The sequence below is a fragment of the Notechis scutatus genome, chromosome 1, assembly GCF_049901735.1.
Source record: "Notechis scutatus isolate UNSWTSFEM ecotype Mainland chromosome 1, rNotScu1.2, whole genome shotgun sequence".
Lineage (NCBI taxonomy): Eukaryota > Metazoa > Chordata > Lepidosauria > Squamata > Elapidae > Notechis > Notechis scutatus.
This window is the reverse complement of record NC_142009.1, coordinates 56390414-56408150: the sequence shown is the minus strand read 5'-3', so window position 1 is coordinate 56408150 and position 17737 is coordinate 56390414. Positions and strand designations below refer to the sequence as shown.

General features: G+C 38.6%; 1 protein-coding gene across 10 annotated transcripts in view; it reads left to right on the top strand.

Moving 5' to 3' along the window:
* The window catches only part of CDC42BPA (CDC42 binding protein kinase alpha), a 154388-nt gene that overhangs the window by 41298 nt on the left and 95353 nt on the right, over window positions 1-17737 (top strand). For 9 of the 10 annotated variants that reach the window (XM_087964912.1, XM_087964927.1, XM_087964893.1 and 6 more), the window contains exons 3-5: window positions 14034-14117; window positions 15460-15555; window positions 16738-16886. In XM_087964912.1, the coding sequence (XP_087821038.1) occupies window positions 14034-14117; window positions 15460-15555; window positions 16738-16886 (329 nt within the window). Of the gene's footprint in view, window positions 1-12890; window positions 12955-14033; window positions 14118-15459; window positions 15556-16737; window positions 16887-17737 lie in introns of those variants that run through there. The other variant, XM_087964936.1, reaches the window with a different exon arrangement.

Below are 17737 nucleotides of genomic sequence, written 5' to 3'. Positions count from 1 at the left end.
CCTCTTTTCCCTTAGAGATCAGAATGGGGGGAATTTCTCCATTCAGTCTGCATCTTCCTTCCAATGCTAACCATTGTCAATTTTACATCAGTCAGTGAAAGACCATATGCTCCTTGCCTCCTAGCGTGATACCTTCTGTATTCTGATACTAGCACTACTTTGGCTCCTTGATGTCTGCTGTAGTAATATATTGGCCAGAGTTATTGTAAATGGCTTCCTTGGTGTTACAAGATTCTGTTATTTGAGATGCAGTCATAGTTTGAGTGACATTATGTAGAAAGTAAGGAATATGACCTTGATGAAGATATATGGAAACCATTACCTAGGCCAAAGAGGCTGAAGCACTTTTTTAAAAGTCCAGAATAATGACGTAACTTTGAGAAGCAGCTGAGGTATATGCATTTCTGAGTCACTGAAGTATAAGAAGAATGAGCAGATCCAGCACAATCAGGCTTGCAAAATTCTGTTGTTATAGCTAATCTCAATAATATTAGTAATAGTAGTAATTATAGTAGTGCTAATAATACTAGTAATTTTAACTCATCAATAATATTCTGTTTCCTAAAGGTAGAAAAGACAAACAGGATATTCAAGAAGTTGAACTCCTTTGCTTTGAAGGATGTACATTACAGGTAATCCTCAAGTTACAAATGTAATGGAGACTGCCAATTACATTTATAACCCGAGGATTTGTTGGAGTGAATCACGTAAAATGAACATGGAAACTCCCTGCTTTTGCCCACACATTTTCTAATCGAATGTGCTAAGGGCACGAAGTATCTCAGTGTGGGAATGGCCGTGCGGGGCCTAGTGATGAAATAGGCCACTCAAGGATTTTCTCAGCCCACTGAGATATCTCATGCTCCTCACAATTGCTTCCCTCCCACATCCTGCCACGCCGGGTCTCACTTAACTTGCAAAGATCTAGTGAGCTGTCTCCCCTCTGCCATGGTTTCTTTGTATCCTGGAGCTCCAAAAGCAGAGCGGTGAGAGCAGAATGGTCTGCTCGGCTTGCAATCTCTCTCTAGGAGTCTTTGCAAGAAGCCCTGGCCACATCCCTCCCAGCCTCCGTTTTTGACAGCAAGGGATTTTTGCGCAGACAGTCAGAGCCTAGAGGGACACAATCTTCCTGGAGGCTTTGACAAAATTTAGATAACAATATAGTTGTCCCTACTACTATTTTTTAATAAAAACATTGATGTTTTTCTAGATTGTTTCCAGAAAGTCATTTGAAGAATTCTAAGGAACTACAAAAAACATTTAGTAAGACTTTGCTACGCTCCCTGTATAATTATGTGCCTCCCTAAAAATAATCTATAATCTAACAGCAGCATGAACTTCAACTGAAAAATCTTAAGTTATTGCTTTCAAGTTGATTCCAAGGTCAAATAAAGTTTGCTTTGGAGATAGAAGAAGAATATATAAATGTATATATAAATTAGGGAATGGATTCTGATTTTTTGAAGATTATTCATATAGCCTTCATTCTGCATATATGGATATAGTTTACAGGGAAAGTAAGTCTACTGTGCAGGAACAGAGCCTTTTCTTAATTTAGAATACAGACTGCATGCAGCTCTCCAGTTTTTCATTACTTTAGTTCAAGGCAAGGACAGTTTATCCTAGTCTGGATAGACAATGCATATCTGCTACTGTTTGTGCCAAATGAATGCAAAACAGCTAATACTTTGGTTACTTCCTATATATTACTGTTTTATAGATAGATAAATAGATAGATAGATAGATAGATAGATAGATAGATAGATAGATAGATAGATAATAGATAGATAGATAGATAGATAGATAGATAGATAGATAGATAGATAGATAGATAGATAGATAGATAGGGATCTTTGGTTATTCGGGTTTTCTCCCGCGTAAGATTGGAATCCAATCTTATGCGGGAGAAAACCCGAATAACCAAAGATCCACATACAAATACCCGCAAGAACCTCAGAAAACATATATAGATAGGTATATAGATAGGTATATAGATAGATATATAGATAGTCAGGTCTTGGTGTGTTCAGGTCTTTTCCCTTGTAAGATCTATATAGATATAGATACAGATATAGATAGATATATATTGATATATATATATATATGGCATTCAGCTTTGTTCGGGTATTTTCCCACGTCATAGTAGTCGTGCTTTTAAAGTTGTAGCGACGTTTCGGCAGAATCTCATCTGCCATCATCAGGCTTCTGTATAGTGTTCATCTGTGAGTCAGGCTTTTACAGTGGTTTCAGATTTGAATTTGGGGCAGCCTATTGCTGTGCCAGAATGGTTTTTTCTTCATCCTGATTGGTTGAGAGTCTTGGTCTGTGTTTATTGGTCTTGGAGTTTGCTGTGTTCTGCTTGATTGGTGTTTCTAATATCTTCTGTCTGTTTTTTGGCTCTTTTTGTATCTTGATTGGCTGGCAACATTGTGTTACTTTATTGGAGGCCTTTAGTGCAGCTTGGCTCCGGGTGAATGGACGGCTATCATTAGTTAGGAAGCTGGGTTTCATCTGGGTGCCTGGTTGGGGTGTGTTTGAGCTGGAGGTATCAGGGGGGATCTGTTTGTGTCCAGGTGTTTGCCTGGCTTGTGGTGTGGAGATTTTTTTGTTTGTGAGTGCAGGCTTCCAAAAGTATTCCAAAATAGAAAACCCCAGCCACAGAATCATCGGAGAAGCCATAGAGATTGAAAAAAGACCAGAAAGCATGAACAGAAGAGATGATTCCACCAGACTGTCAATCATTTGGAAGAAGGAAAGGAAAGGCAAATATGTTGATGTATAAATACACAAGAGACCTAACTTAGTAAAGAAGGAGAAATCATTTGACAACAAGCCAGATGGCAATAACTATTTGTGGGAAATATGGAAGAAGAATTTTGCCTTTTCCTTTTCCTTCAAACTAAAACCAAAATGTTTATATCAGCACATACCACAGATTTTTAGCAGGCTATTCATGGAGGAAAACACACTTCTAAAAACATTAAATATTCAGTTTTAATAAATCACATGGCAGACATTTTTGAGAGGCCAGGGAAAGTATGTGGTTATCACTTTACATTTCTATTCTATTTGCTGTTTCAGCTATCTGTGTGTGTGTGTGTGTGTGTGTGTGTGTAATAGTGATATAGATAAATTTCCAGTTGAGAGAAAACAGAATTTGAGCTAATCCATTTTGAAATACTTTTTGTTAATATGCAATAGATCTTAATTGTTTCAGATATGATCATTTTATGTTTTATTTGTAAGATTGATCCACTATCAAGATCCACTATCACACCTCTCATTCCTCTCCTATGAGCGTGGTGGGAGTCATAAAAATTATGTTTCTTTCAGCTTCTTAGAGATGGATGCTGTTATTAGAGCATTTGATATTCTGTAGAGGCCAGTACTACTGTTTGGGCAAAGAAGTCCAAAACTACAGCACATGGCTGCGATCTGTTTAATTTGATTGTCTAATAATGGACACTCAAAAATACTTGGCTTTTTTCTTGCAGTATTTAATAGTATATGTTTAAATTGTGGAAAAAGACCCAAAGAAAGGTTAGGGGTAATTGATTACTAGTTCTAGATCAAAGCTTTAAGCTAATAAGATTAGTAGCTGCTAAGAATTACAGTACATATTTAAGCAAATAAGAATTCTCACAAGACATAAGGTTTCTGTACATGGAGGGGAGGGGGATGGGAAGATTGCAAGCATGATAGTCAGCTTTGCTCTATGTGCCTGATATATATTGATTGGAGCATGCACAATTATGGTTGAAATTTCTTGAGCAATAACAGTTGAAAAAACTGTTTCATACTTGTAATGACTTTTGCCTCCATAGGGAAATGTCTTAATTATTGTTTCAAAGTTGTGCTTATGTCAGTAGTATGACCATTAGTTTCTAACATGTGTAGAACAAATATCGGTATAGGGGCTACTAAGTTAAATTATTATAATTCTAAATTAATAATCTCTATATAACTTAAGATTTCCTGTTCTCCACTTATAATGCTTACTGTTAAGAGGCATTCCTATCTTCTAGTTGTGGATTTGGTCATATAAGCTATGATTTTATGTGTTTGAGGTCTAAAAATTATTTCTATATTTTGTAATTTATTGCATCTCGGTAATTATCTGTCATGTTCAGTGTGAAAGTGCTCAACATACCGAGACTGAGTTATGTTGATTCGTAATGTTGTTTTGATCCATGGCAGTAGTCTAAGCAACAGATGTATGGATAGTACCAATGGGGAGAAGAAAAGGAATTTCAAAAGGCAATTTTAGATGCCTTTTTAGTCATTTTTACCATCTTAGTTATTTTGATTACCTTAGTTATTTTACAATTTCGTTGAGAGATTAAATACTTTTCTATGTTGTCTACTGTTGAGGTAATTCCCTGTTAGGAGAATGAGCGCATACAGGGAGACGTATTTGAGAGTAGTGTTTGAATAATACACATACAGCACACAGATACACTGTACAGTAAATGTAGGTTTTTACTTCCAGAAACGTTAAGCAAAGTCCAAACAAGCAATCCAAAATCATTCACAGGTAGATCAGTCAGTTTTTTCAATCCAGGGATAATTCAATAACAAAGTCCAGTGTCAAAAAAACAGTTCAGTAACAGACTTACATTAAATCCAGAAAATATCAGTCAATTAGGAAAAATGGAGGAACGGCAATACTTTCCAACAGAAGGAAACAGAGATACACTCTCTTCTGAGACTCAGACTAAGACTAAACAACCCAGGTTTCTGGCTTCATCTTATGGCCATTTGAGAAACCACACCCAATTGCATGCTCTTGCATTCCCTTAAAGAGACAATATTAAAATGTCTATCCTGGTTTATATATTTCTAACCCAAATAGCTGTTAGGTGACTCATATTCCTAACATCTACCATCTACTATCTTCAAGATTTGAAGAATTCATAAATGTCAGTTATGTGCTTCCCATTCAAATGTACAAGTATGAGCCATCATTCATATACTGCTACTGTGACAACCAAAAACAATTGGTTCTGGAATTAACAACAAAGCAAAGCCTTGAACAAGTGACAGGCTCCAGTTTCCCTTTGAAGTCCTGATAACCTGAATACAGAATTGCCCAGTTCAGTCATGCATGATTGAGGAAACTTCTGTTAAATTTTATCAATTAGTTTTATTTTTATTATCATTTCATACAAATTCATTATTTAAGGGGAAATCACAGTACCATAAAGTTTTAGACCCTTGTGAAAATGAAATATTTTTTCTTCCATTTTATTCATGAGTTGCAGATTTTGCTTAATGAAATCCCTTACAGATTGGAGAATGATAGGCTTCAAATACCTTGTCCAAATACCTTGGAATTTCACCTACAGCTGTATTACCTCTTAGAAAAATACTTGATGCAATGGCATTTCAATTCTTGTTTTGATTTTTATCTTATTCCTAATTAACATAAAGTAATGAAAATAGCAAAACAATTCATTTGTTTGAGGAGATAGATTAGATTAATAGGTAGGTAGGTAGGTAGGTAGGTAGGTAGGTAGATAGATAGATAGATAGATAGATAGATAGATAGATAGATAGATAGATAATGTTTATCTGTCTGTCCATCTAATGTATATTGTTGCCTGTTCACAGAGAGGGAGGAGTATAGATAAAAACAAAAGCAAAAATTCTGTAATTAAAAACATGGATCAGTACTATTAATGACAGAGTAGTAAGAGAATTATTGTTATGGGCAATATAGCCATTATAGTTCCTTGCACAGTCAGCCAGATATTCAGATTGGATTTTCCCAAGGATCTAGGATAGGCAGATGTTGATGTTTTATGGTGTTTGGAAGTATTGTTGCAGGATATAATTATTGTTAAATTTATTTGCTACCTATCTCACTATAGGGTTACACTAGGCAGCTTACAACAATAAAAAATGAAGAAATAAAAAGGAAGTTAAAACAGCATAAGTGAAAAAATAGAACAATAAAATAAAAATAATAGAACAGTAAAATAAAGAAAGAAAAAGAAAACAAAGAAGATACATTACTAACTCACTATTTCCCTGAGATTCCCAAATCTGTTAACACAATTATGCTTTGGGGAATTCTGGAAGGATGTTAAGGATGGAGCCTCAGGACAAGTAATGTTCCACAGGTCAGGTGCTATGTCAGAAAAGTATTCTTCCAAATATTCTTCAGGGGCCGCCTCATGTACGGCACATTGCAATCATCCATTCAAGAGATGACAATAGAACAATCAGGAGGTGACTGATTGTAAGCAGAACCTTCTAATCCAGGAATGGGCACAACTATCTTACAGTATGAAACTGTGGAAAGGATGCCTAGTTATGACTGCCACCTGGTCTTTGAGCAGGAGTCACAATTCCAGGAGGATCCCCAGGTTGCGCATCACGTATATTTGAGGTAGTGCAATCCCAGCCATTGCAAAAGATATCATAATCACCAAATGGAGGGCCCCATAATCCAGAACTGCTCAGTGTTGCCAGAGTTCAGCTGAAGCTTGTTGTTCCTCATCCAGGCCGCACTTTCCTGTTACAAATACACACATACAAACAGTTATGGAATTTAGCATTTTTTTCAAGCTCAAGGAAAAAATAGCAGACAAGGAATGCAAACCAAACATTCTCCTCCATGCTGCATCAAGAGCCCAGGATGGGTTGACTTCTTCCTATGACGTCATAGCTGAGTCTGTACTAAGATATAAAAGCCAGCCCCCGGGAGAGACCCCAGCTTTTGACTCAGCTCCTTTCAGTCAGTAGCTGTGTCTCTGAAAGCGTTCTGTTAGATAGCAATCACCAGCGATCTTCAGTACTTTTTTCCTCTCTTCAAGCAACTCCCAGGGATCTGGGCAGCTGCTCTTTCAGGAGAGCCCTGCAACGTTGGGAGCAGCATCACAGAGCTCTGTGATAAACGTTCCAAACAGACCCTCAAGCGCAATCACCAGGCTGCTGCTTGGGCTGTTCAGGCTTCAACAGCAGCATCCTTCTTCACCAGGGCATCCATACGGTGGCTGCGCCAACTCCAGAATAGATTGCCTGCTTCTGACCTTCGGTCTCACCAAGACCTTAATAAGATTATTGCAGCGGTAGAATTCACTGCGGATGGCACTCTCAATTCCGCCAAATTTGCATCCAAGGCCATGGCTTCTTCTGTAGCAGCAAGAAGACTTTTATGGCTCCGAAATTGGCAGGTGGAGTCACGCTGAAAATGGAAGCTGGCTTCAGTTCCATTCACAGCCAATAAGCTTTTTGGCGATGCTCTGGAACCTTATCTCATCGAAACCAGAGGTAAAATTCTCTTCCTCTGGGAAGAAAGCCAACTATTGCCCTGCTCCTTATCGCCCTCCTGCCTTCCAAGCGGAGACCTCATCTCGCTTCCCCCGCTCTCACAGGCCATACTCCCAACTCCAAGACCAACGGGCGGAAACATCTGGCAGGCAACAACCTTCTACTGGTAAACGGCCCTTTCGGGGGGGAGGGGGTTGTTCCTTCTGTCGCTCTAAGTAATCCCTCGTTCTCCCAACCCATCGGAGGTCACCTAGCCTTCTTTGCCTCCAAATGGGAGGAGTCAACGACGGACGCCTGGGTGCTCAGCACTATTAGGTCAGGGTTACAATTGGACTTCCTAACCCCACCCCCAAAAAATTTTTTTGATCTGTCCTGTGTCTCGGGACATTTCAAGGCAAGCCCTCATGAATCTGGCCATTCAGCACCTTCTTGAAATCAGGGCTATTCAACCTGTTCCCCCATCTCAACGGGGACGTGGACTTTACTCTCACCTTTTCATCGTTCCCAAAGCCTCAGGGGGGTGGCGAGCCATCCTTGATCTAAAATTTCTCAACCAATTTGTAAAATACAGGCGATTTAAAATGCAGAGTCTGCATTCTATTTTAGAGAGCGTTCAGGAGGACGACCTCCTCTCTTCCATTGATCTCACTGAGGATTACCTCCACCTCCCAATTTGGCCTCATCATTGCCAGTTTCTCCATTTCTGTTATCAGAATACCCATTACCAGTATCGAGCACTTCCCTTTGGCCTCATCGACTCCAAGGGTCTTCACAAAGGTTCTGGCAGCATTGGTGGCATCTCTGCGTTCTATTCCAGTGAGGATCCAATGCTACTTGGATGACATTTTGATTCTTTCCTCTTCCATCCTTGCGGGCCATCGGGATCTGCAAATTACCCTGTCATGTCTCCAGAGCCACGGATTTTCCATCAACACCAAAAAGAGCCAGCTCTCTCCTACAACCAAATTGCAACACTTGGGAGCAGTCATCGATACCATGTCGTGCCAGATTTTCCTGTCCCCAGTTCGTGAAAAGAGCCTTGCAGAGATCATCAGCCAGATCCAGCAACATCAAATTGTCCCCCTGTTGCTGCTGTCCAAACTTCTGGGGGAGATGGTTTCCTGTATTGGCATCGTCCCGTGGGTTCGGCTACACTCCCGAGCCCTCCAATGGTTCCTGCTTTCCTACCAACAAGCAGGAACCAGCCACTCATCCATTAAGGTCTCACTCCCACCACAAATCTGGAAATCTCTCAATTGGTGGCGTTCCCTGTCAATCTGGAGGGGACTCCTGTTCAGGGACCCAGACAGGCTAGTGATAACCACCGATGCCAGCCTCCTGGGTTGGGGTTCCCATATGCAGGGCCAGATAGCTCAGGGCGTTTGGTCTAGATCCAAACAGACCCTTCCCATAAATTGGCTAGAGCTCAGAGCCATTTTTCTGGCTCTCAAGCATTTCAGGCAATCAGTGACCGGCTCTCATGTTCTAATCCTTACGGACAACAAGGCTCATGTCAACCGGCAAGGGGGGACGAGGTCCAAAGCCCTCATGAGAGAGGCTCTACAGTTGGGGCTATGGGCAGAAAAACACCTGTTATCGATCTCGGCAGACCACATCTCTGGGGTCGGCAACTCCCAGGTCGATTGGCTCAGCAGGAGCCTAGTCGACCAGGCAGAATGGTCCATTCCTCCATCTCTATTCAGGGATCTTTCCCTCAGATTCGGAACACCGGAAGCAGATCTTTTCTCCACTCCTCAAAACGCCCAAGTCACCAGATTCTTCACCAGGTTTCCTTGCCAGGGAGCAGAGGGACCAATGCTCTTCGGTGCAGATGGCCCAAGGGTCTCCTCTACGCTTTTCCCCCGCTTCCCATCATTCCGGCAGTAATTCGGAAGAGGTTGGAGGAACGTGCGGAGCTCCTCCTGGCACCTTATTGGCCAAGGAGGCCCTGGTTTGCGGACCTGGTCAACCTATCTGTGGCTTCTCCTTGGAGGATCCCTGCCCATCTAATCTCCCTTCACCAGGGGGCCCTGCTCCACCCAGAGCCCCAGTGGTTCAAGCTGACTGTGTGGCACTTGAGCGGCAGCGGCTAGAGGAGGCTGATCTTCCAGAAAGGGTCATCCTCACTATCCTGGCTTCTCGCAATCCTTCTACGAGGCGCATCTATGATGCCACCTGGAAGGCTTTTTCCCGATGGTGCCTCAGGGAGGGTCTTTCTCCTGCTTCAGCCCAGTTGGCAGAAGTTCTTAGCTTCCTTCAGCATGGGCTGGAGAAAGGTTTGGCCCCCAACACCTTACGCAGTCCTTTCATGGGGTTCGCTTTCTTCCTTATCCAATCACACTTCAGTCAGGAGGTTTTTGAAAGGGGCTTCCAACCTGCACCCTCCAGTGGTTCACAGGTATCCTTCCTGGGACCTTCATATGGTCCTTAATACCCTTACGAAGCCCCCCTTTGAACCCCTTAGAACAGTGTCTCTCCGTTTCCTGACTCTGAAGGTAGTGTTCCTTGTTGCCATCACTTCTGCCAGGAGGGTTTCCGAGCTTGCTGCTCTTTCCATCAGACAGGACCTTTGTTCCTTTCACAATGATAGGGTTGTTCTTCATCTGGACCCCTCATTTATTCTGAAGGTTAACACCTGGTTTCACAGGTCCCAGGACATTGTTTTGCCTGACTTCTGTCCTCTCCCGCACCATGACTTAGAGCGGCAGTGGCACATGCTAGACGTAAGAAGGGCTCTTAGAATATACATTAAGCACACTTCCTCCTTCAGGAAGTCAGAAGCCATGTTTGTTTCCTTTTTCCCTTTTCACTTGGGGCACAAGGCCTCTTCTCCTACTATTAGCAGGTGGGTCAGGTCTTGCATTGAGCAGACCTACAAAGCTGCGGCCCTTCCGGTTCCCCGAGGTCTGACGGTGCACTCTACCAGAAATGCGGCCACTTCTGCTGCCTGGGCGACCCAAGCATCCTTGGAGGAGATTTGTCGTGCGGCCATGTGGACATCCCCGTCTCCTTTCATCAGACACTACCATCTGGATGCTTTTGCCTCGGCAACTGCAGCCTTCGGCAGACAGGTGCTTCAACGAGCGGTTCCACAGTCGGTGTGATGAGCCAGACGAGGACCCACCCATGGACATGCAAGCTTTGGTATGTCCCATCCTGGGCTCTCGAGGCAGCATGGAGGAGAATGGGCGTTGGTAGAAGTTACCGTGAACGCCCTTTCTATCTATGCTGCGAGAGAGCCCAGCCCCTCCCTTGATTCGTCCAGAGAGGGTAAGACATATTTCTGTATTTATTTTGGGCTTTCAGAGACACCTTTCAGTCTGTCAAGTATCTTCGCCAAAGCTGGGGTCTCTCCCAGGGGCTGGCTTTTATATCTTAGTACAGACTCAGCTATGACGTCATAAGAAGGAGTCAACCCATCCTGGGCTCTCTCGCAGCATAGATAGAAAGGGCATTCACGGTAACTTCTACCAACGCCCAGTCTCTGAAAGAAGCTTTTCCTGATTAGTTTTGCTTTTAACAGGAGCACACAGAATAGTAAAAATTCAGTCCAAGCTTACAGGAGCCAGGTCAAGGATGCCAGCCAATCCAGATGTCAGAATTCCATAAGCAGTATCCATATAATCATAACACGGAAGCCAGAGATCAGGCAGGAACAAGGGATCATAGATCAGTGCTGTTTCTTAAATCAGGATTGTAATGACTTTTTTGGCAGCTGCATCACTGATCATGCTGACCAGCCTCAGGTGATTCTTGACTTTGTGTCTCCTGAATTGGACATTCAACAGGTTCAGCTGGAGCAGCTTATAGATCAAATAATAGCATTAAATTATATTCTTATTTTTATTGTTTGTTGAGCTATATCAAGAATGTCACTTATAGTTACAGTTGGTGTATAGATATGAGCTGGCAGCTCAAAGTGTTTAAAACTTCCTGAAAGATGTGCATTTATAAAATTATAAGTCTATAGTAACTGTTTATACACTGTTTATTAGAATGCACTAAATTAAATGTACAAGAAAATAAGTCATCATGTCAATCGTTTTGGAGTCTACTATATAGTTTTTAGACATATCTTTTTAAGAGGAAACAGAAGGGGTGGAAAATTCTTACATCAGATAATATTGGCTCTTTTTGGATGAAGACAAAGAAGAAATATGCCAGTTATTCTTATATAAGTTATATTACTGGACCTGCATTAATTAAGGCAAGAAAGCCTGAAAAATTAACAGTTTATTTAATAGGATTGAATCAAAGTAAAATTGCTGTTCAACCAAGCTTTATCAGACAGTGTCTATTTTACTATCAATTAGAATCTTTGAACTGTGCTCAATATATGGCCTTAATTTTCCTTTGGAGGAGAGACATGAGGATGTGAGCAACTGATTTATATTATCCATAATTCTTTCGGCAGCTGAAGGCTTTGGTGGTATTTTCTCTATTGTAAAGCTAGAAGCACTATATTTTCAGCTTTATTTTCTAATCGGGATTATAATTACTTGTTTCCTGTTGATTTTTGCACGTGTTTGTTTTCAAATAATAGTATCATGTTTATTTAGAGATTGAAACTTAATAAATAAGAAAAAGGAAATGGCTAAAAAAATGATACTGTTATTCTTGTATTTGGGCATCTTATCAGAAAGTTGATTAAAGTGCAGCAAAACGGTCAGACACAAAATTCCTATAACATAAAGACCCTCTGTAGCATAACTAGACTCTCTCTCCCCTCTCCTTTTTTTAAAGCTTGTTCAAGATTGCCTTTTCTAATTTTTAAACAGTTTTTTAAAGTTTAAACATTATTTTGTTTTTGTGTATGCACATTTCTAGAAAAATAAATAAAATGACTGCTTTCATAGAACAAAATGTAAATCTTTTAAATAACTAAATATATTAGTTATAAATATACTTTAATATCCCATTGTTAAGAAACGTTAGTTAAATGAATACATTATAATAAAATGTAATGTAACATAATCTGTTTTGCTTATGAGAAATGTGTACTTTTGAGGCTTCCCACCATTTCCTTTCCTTTTTCTCTTTTTTATACTGAATAAAAATAAAATAAGATCACTTTCACAAAGTCACACCTCTTTCTCTGTGTGTATTGTGTTCTGTTTTGTATGTGTCTTTGACATGTCAGAATATCATAAAACGTTAAAAGGCAATTTATCATCAAAGTTTGCCTTACAAAGTATGAACTTATTACTTGAGCTCAAGCCTGGAATGGAAGCTAATATATTAAATACTTCTTTGGAATATCCTCAGAATATATTTTAGTATTAAGAATTTTTAAGAATGCAGGAAGTATAAGTCTTAATTGAGTTTTACTAAAACAAGAACAATTATCAATGTTGTATCCAGAATAAAATTTCCCCATGGTTTTTTTTTCTCCTGTCACTCCTTTCAAGACTTTACATTATATTTATTGAAAGGCAATTATTGAAAGGACAGCTATGCCTGTGGCAATGCTTTCACTAAAAATCTCCTTACATACCAGTGTCACCATGTGTCTTTTGCTTCCACACATAATTTTGTGTACAGAAATCCAGATGGGCAAAGGAATTGGAAGTCTTTTCAAAAGGTTTATGTATAATGGAGACAGCAGGAGCCACAGACGGATTGTCTTCTTAAATTGTATAGCTGTACAACAAGTTTCAATTGGCAGTTACCTGGATTAAGGTCGGATTTGGTTTGGCTTGGGCCTAGATTTGAACCTGCTCGGGCTGTCTTGGAGGCTGAAGTAATGGGCCAGATGATGGGCCATGCTTTTACCCTGGCTGTGCTAACCATGTTTGCCATGCCTTTGGGCTTGGTGCCAACTGCGCTTATTATTTCTGTGGCGACTCTGTGTAGTGTATTCTCTTTGCTGTTGGCATTTCTTCCCCAGTGGATTTTTTCCTTTGTAGAGTTTGCTGGCAGCTATATTAGAAGGGCTGGTTGGAGGGCCTTGGCATAGAAGACTGGGTATTTGCAGCTGGTTAACAATGCTGAGGGACACTTATAGCATGCCGATAATGGAGGCATTTGCTTAATTGGGTTCTTTTTATCTAATTTTAGGATTTTTGTGGGGAACAAATACATTTTTCAGTCATATTTGTGCAGAAAGGTGAGGACGGTTCACAAACTTTTAAGGTCCACTATATAGGAAGAACATTAAAAATCGTAATATAGTCTGTTTTGGTGAAACACAAGTTCTGCACCATGCTGATATACAGGTAGTCCTTAACATATGACTGTAATTGGGTCTGGAACTACTCGTAAGTCATGGCGGACATTAAATTGGTCATCATGTGATTGCATGCAATGTTATGGCCTTTTTTTGCAGCGGTCATTAAGAGAAGACTGTGTTAAGTGTTAAGTTAACACAGAGGTTGTTAAAATGGTCCATTTTCCCCAATGGGCTTTTTTTGCCAATCGAAAGTAAACACAGGAAACTGGCAAAAGCCACCAAAAATCATGGTCATTTGATTGCAGGACACTGCACACAGCCATAAATGTGACATGGTTGCCAAATACCCAAAATGTGATCATCTGATTGAGGTGAGGGTGTGTGGCCATCAAAACTTCAAAAATGAGTTGTAAGTAGTTCTGGAGAGGACCATCATAACTTCAAATGGTTGCTAAGCAACTGGTCATTAAGTGAGGACTACCTGTATTTTTTATAACTAAAATAAATTGTGGGATTACAAATGCATCTGCAGTGGCATTCTGAGAAATTAATATTTATGCCCACTTTTAAAAAAATTTAATTTTTGCAGGTTGCTGTTGTGAAATTAAGAAATGCAGACAAAGTATTTGCCATGAAAATATTAAATAAATGGGAAATGCTGAAAAGAGCGGAGGTAAGACTCAAGGAATGGTCAAACGGCTATTAAGTTTGTGATTTTTCTTCTCTTTTAATTAGAATCTGACAAATTTTTTAAAAAGCCAGATTATTTCTAAATGCAATATATCTTGAAAGTGTATGAAATATTACAATATGTTGCTGTCATAATTTATTTCTGTTGAACGGTCTATTTTAATCACCTTGTAAAACAGGTTTATTATTCTTCTGCCCTGTTTTGATCTCTGCTTTTTAGATTTTTTTTTTCCTATGGGGCTCTTTTATATAGAATTAGAATCCAAAACATGTGATTATTCATCTTAGAAACATTCCAATAACTGTTTTATCACAGGACAACATGCAGATTAAATTTCCAATAAATCCCTTCTGTTTTTAGAACCTTGCCATAAAAGTTTGCATACACCAAATTTGGGCATCCATTTTTGTCTGTTTGGTTCATGCTGTTAGATTAAAATCATCTGCACAGTGTCCAATGGATGATTAACAAAGTCAGCTTTTTGACAAGAAATTAAATGCTTATTGTATTCCTACCTACTTTTTTTATGTTGCCAAATCTGTTTGGGAAGACAACCATCACTTACTTACTGACTTCTGCCCCCATAGTGATTTAAATCAAGATGGAAAATCACATTAAATGATTAAAAATGTTTGATGCACCAAAAAAGTTGTTCTGCCGAAATTGATTTAATTTTAATTAGGAAAAAAACCTGTTACATTTCTTCTTCAAGCATTTTTACTTTTTTTTTCATTTCTTTTTAGTTCTGGTGGGATTCTTAATTGTAGGTTCTGATTGTCACTAATATTCTATTATAACAGGACAATACAGATCATTCAATGAATCCAACTGTTGGTAAATTCAGAATATGTAGTCTCCTGATAATTGTCTTTTTTTCTTATATCAGAGGTAATAATTAAGAGATAGGAAGAATACCATTCTGATGGTGTTCCATTTACTATTCATGCAGAATTTACTATTTGGCAATCCAGAATAGAGTGTTTTTGATATTAATACCCTGACTTAAGACTTTAGTAAGTAATTATTTACTTAGACTTTTAACTGAAACTATGTACAGTAGCTGTGTTTCATGGTTCTTTCTATTTTTAATGTGCAGCTGTAACTTTCTAAGAACTAATGTTACACTTTTATGATTTTAAAAGTAATTTTATTATTTTAGCCACATTTTTTACCCTCCTTGCTTTGAATTGTCATAGTTGTAATGAAAAACTATTTTTTACATGGCAACTCTATTTCCTATATCTTCAGTATTATTGTTTAAATGGAAAGAACTCTAAATGACTCTGCATTTTGCTTATAATAATTATATTTATCTATCCTTTAGACAGCTTGTTTTCGAGAAGAGAGGGATGTTTTGGTGAATGGGGATAATCAGTGGATTACAACATTGCACTACGCCTTCCAGGATGAAAATTATTTAGTGAGTATTACTTAAAAGTAATCTTTGAACATAATGTCTAATTTTAATTTACCTGTTTGCTTGTATCTTACTGTTTACTGATAATTAAAATAGTTAAGTGGCAAATATGCTGCCGTGCCACCATACAAGCAGTTGTTCCTATGAATAGACAAAGAGGTATATCTTCTGTATTATCTGCAGACAATTTCACAATGGACAAAGTACATCGAAACACATGACATTACTTCTAGCAGGATTTAAAAGCCATGATTGGCCAGCTTTTCATAGCAAAAGACATTAGCCACTTGTGAAGCGCTTCACACATGTGAAGTGTGACCAATTATTTTTTAAAAGGTTATGTGGTGGGATTCAAAATTTTTTATTACCGGTTCTGTGGGCATGGTTTGGTGGGCATAGCATGGTGAAGGATACTGCAAAATCCCCATTCCCTCCCCCCTCCCACTAACCTGCTTTCCAGCTCTGTTCTCCTGTGCAGGGCAACAAAAGAAGACCTAGCCAATCAGCTGGGACTCGGGAGGCAAAGAATAAATGGGGCGGGGCCAGTCAGAGGTAGTATTTGCCGGTTCTCAGAACTACCCAAAATTTCTGCTACCAATTTTCCAGAACTGCTGAATACCACCTCTGGTTATGTTTGAATATTATGTATGAATGTAATTACAGTTTCAAAAATCTGCCCATCTTATTCCTTTTTTCAAAAATTCTGCAGTCAAAATATATCAGATCTTAGTAATATATGATTGTAAGAACTGATGGGAGTGGATTTTTTTATAAATTAACTATATGTAAATTAATTATACTTTTGAAGTTGCCTTTTTGTATATCTTTGAGGAAAAGTGTGACATTTATGTCTCACTCCAGTTTTTCAAGTGATTAGATATTGCTATGCATTATTTTTGTATTTGCAGGTGTCGGATAGATATAGGGGAAGAATAAGCAATATAATATTTTTGGTTAATAGCAAGGCTGTTGTGTTTGGTCCAGTCTTTCTCTAGAAAAGAAAAATATTGGGACTGAGCAAAGGTTTTGAAACAGGTGTTATATAATGGAGGATATACAAAGAACTTATTTTCAGAAGATTTATCTTGCCCTAATCATATTGAGAAAGCAGCTCTTGGTCTTATCCGATTTATTATATTTACTGCATATTTGTACTTCTATCAAAATTATTTTCTATATTCCTAGTACCTCGTTATGGATTATTATGTTGGTGGAGATCTACTTACCTTGCTCAGTAAGTTTGAGGACCGGTTGCCTGAAGAAATGGCTCGCTTTTATTTAGCTGAAATGGTGGTAGCCATTGATTCTGTACATCAGCTACATTATGTCCACAGGTAATTATTATCAATAGATTATACTTCCCATTGTGAATTAGTCTCTGCTGTTTTAATTAAAATGGTGTTTATAAAGAACTAAATCTTTAAACATTTGCTTAATGAGGATAGTATTATCTACTAATGTTCAGTTCTTTTGACAGAAATTGTTGAACAATTTCACTGAAGATTTTTAACAGTATGAGCCTTTGTCAAGTCAGGTTGCAAGTCATTTGTAGCTACAGCCATATATACAAGAGTTTAATTCATATTTCATTAGCTTCATTGCTCTAGAATGAATACATTAATTTGCATATTTATTTCAAACAAGTAGATTGGTAGTTTTGTGAGATAAATATGCAATTATAGTCTTACACATTCTAATAATATTGTACTGTATTTGTATTGCTCAGCACAATATATACAAATGTGTTTTTACCACATATACTTTTTAAATATTTTCTGAGATTCCTTATATAATAATTAATTTGGATATGTCACTATAAACAGCCATAAAATGAAGCTGTGATATGAATTTCTGCAACTAAATTTAGGAGAATATCATTTTTCATTTTCAAGAGAGCGATTATGCTAATCTAATTTATCATGCTAGTTATAGACCAGAAGGAAGAAATGGGTAACCTGAAAAATTTAAGATGTATTAGAAGTCTCCTTATGTACAAAATGCAGAACTCTGAAAATCTCTTACCCTATTTTTTATACTGACTTCCAGGGTTTTTAATTTATTGTTTTGGAAACGTTTGCTGAATGTGTTTGGATAAAACTGTTTGTTTGTTTGTTTTAAAGTGTCACCTTGTTCTAGATAAGTTGTATTCAGGTTCATAGCTTTGAAATTCTCCTGAATCATATTT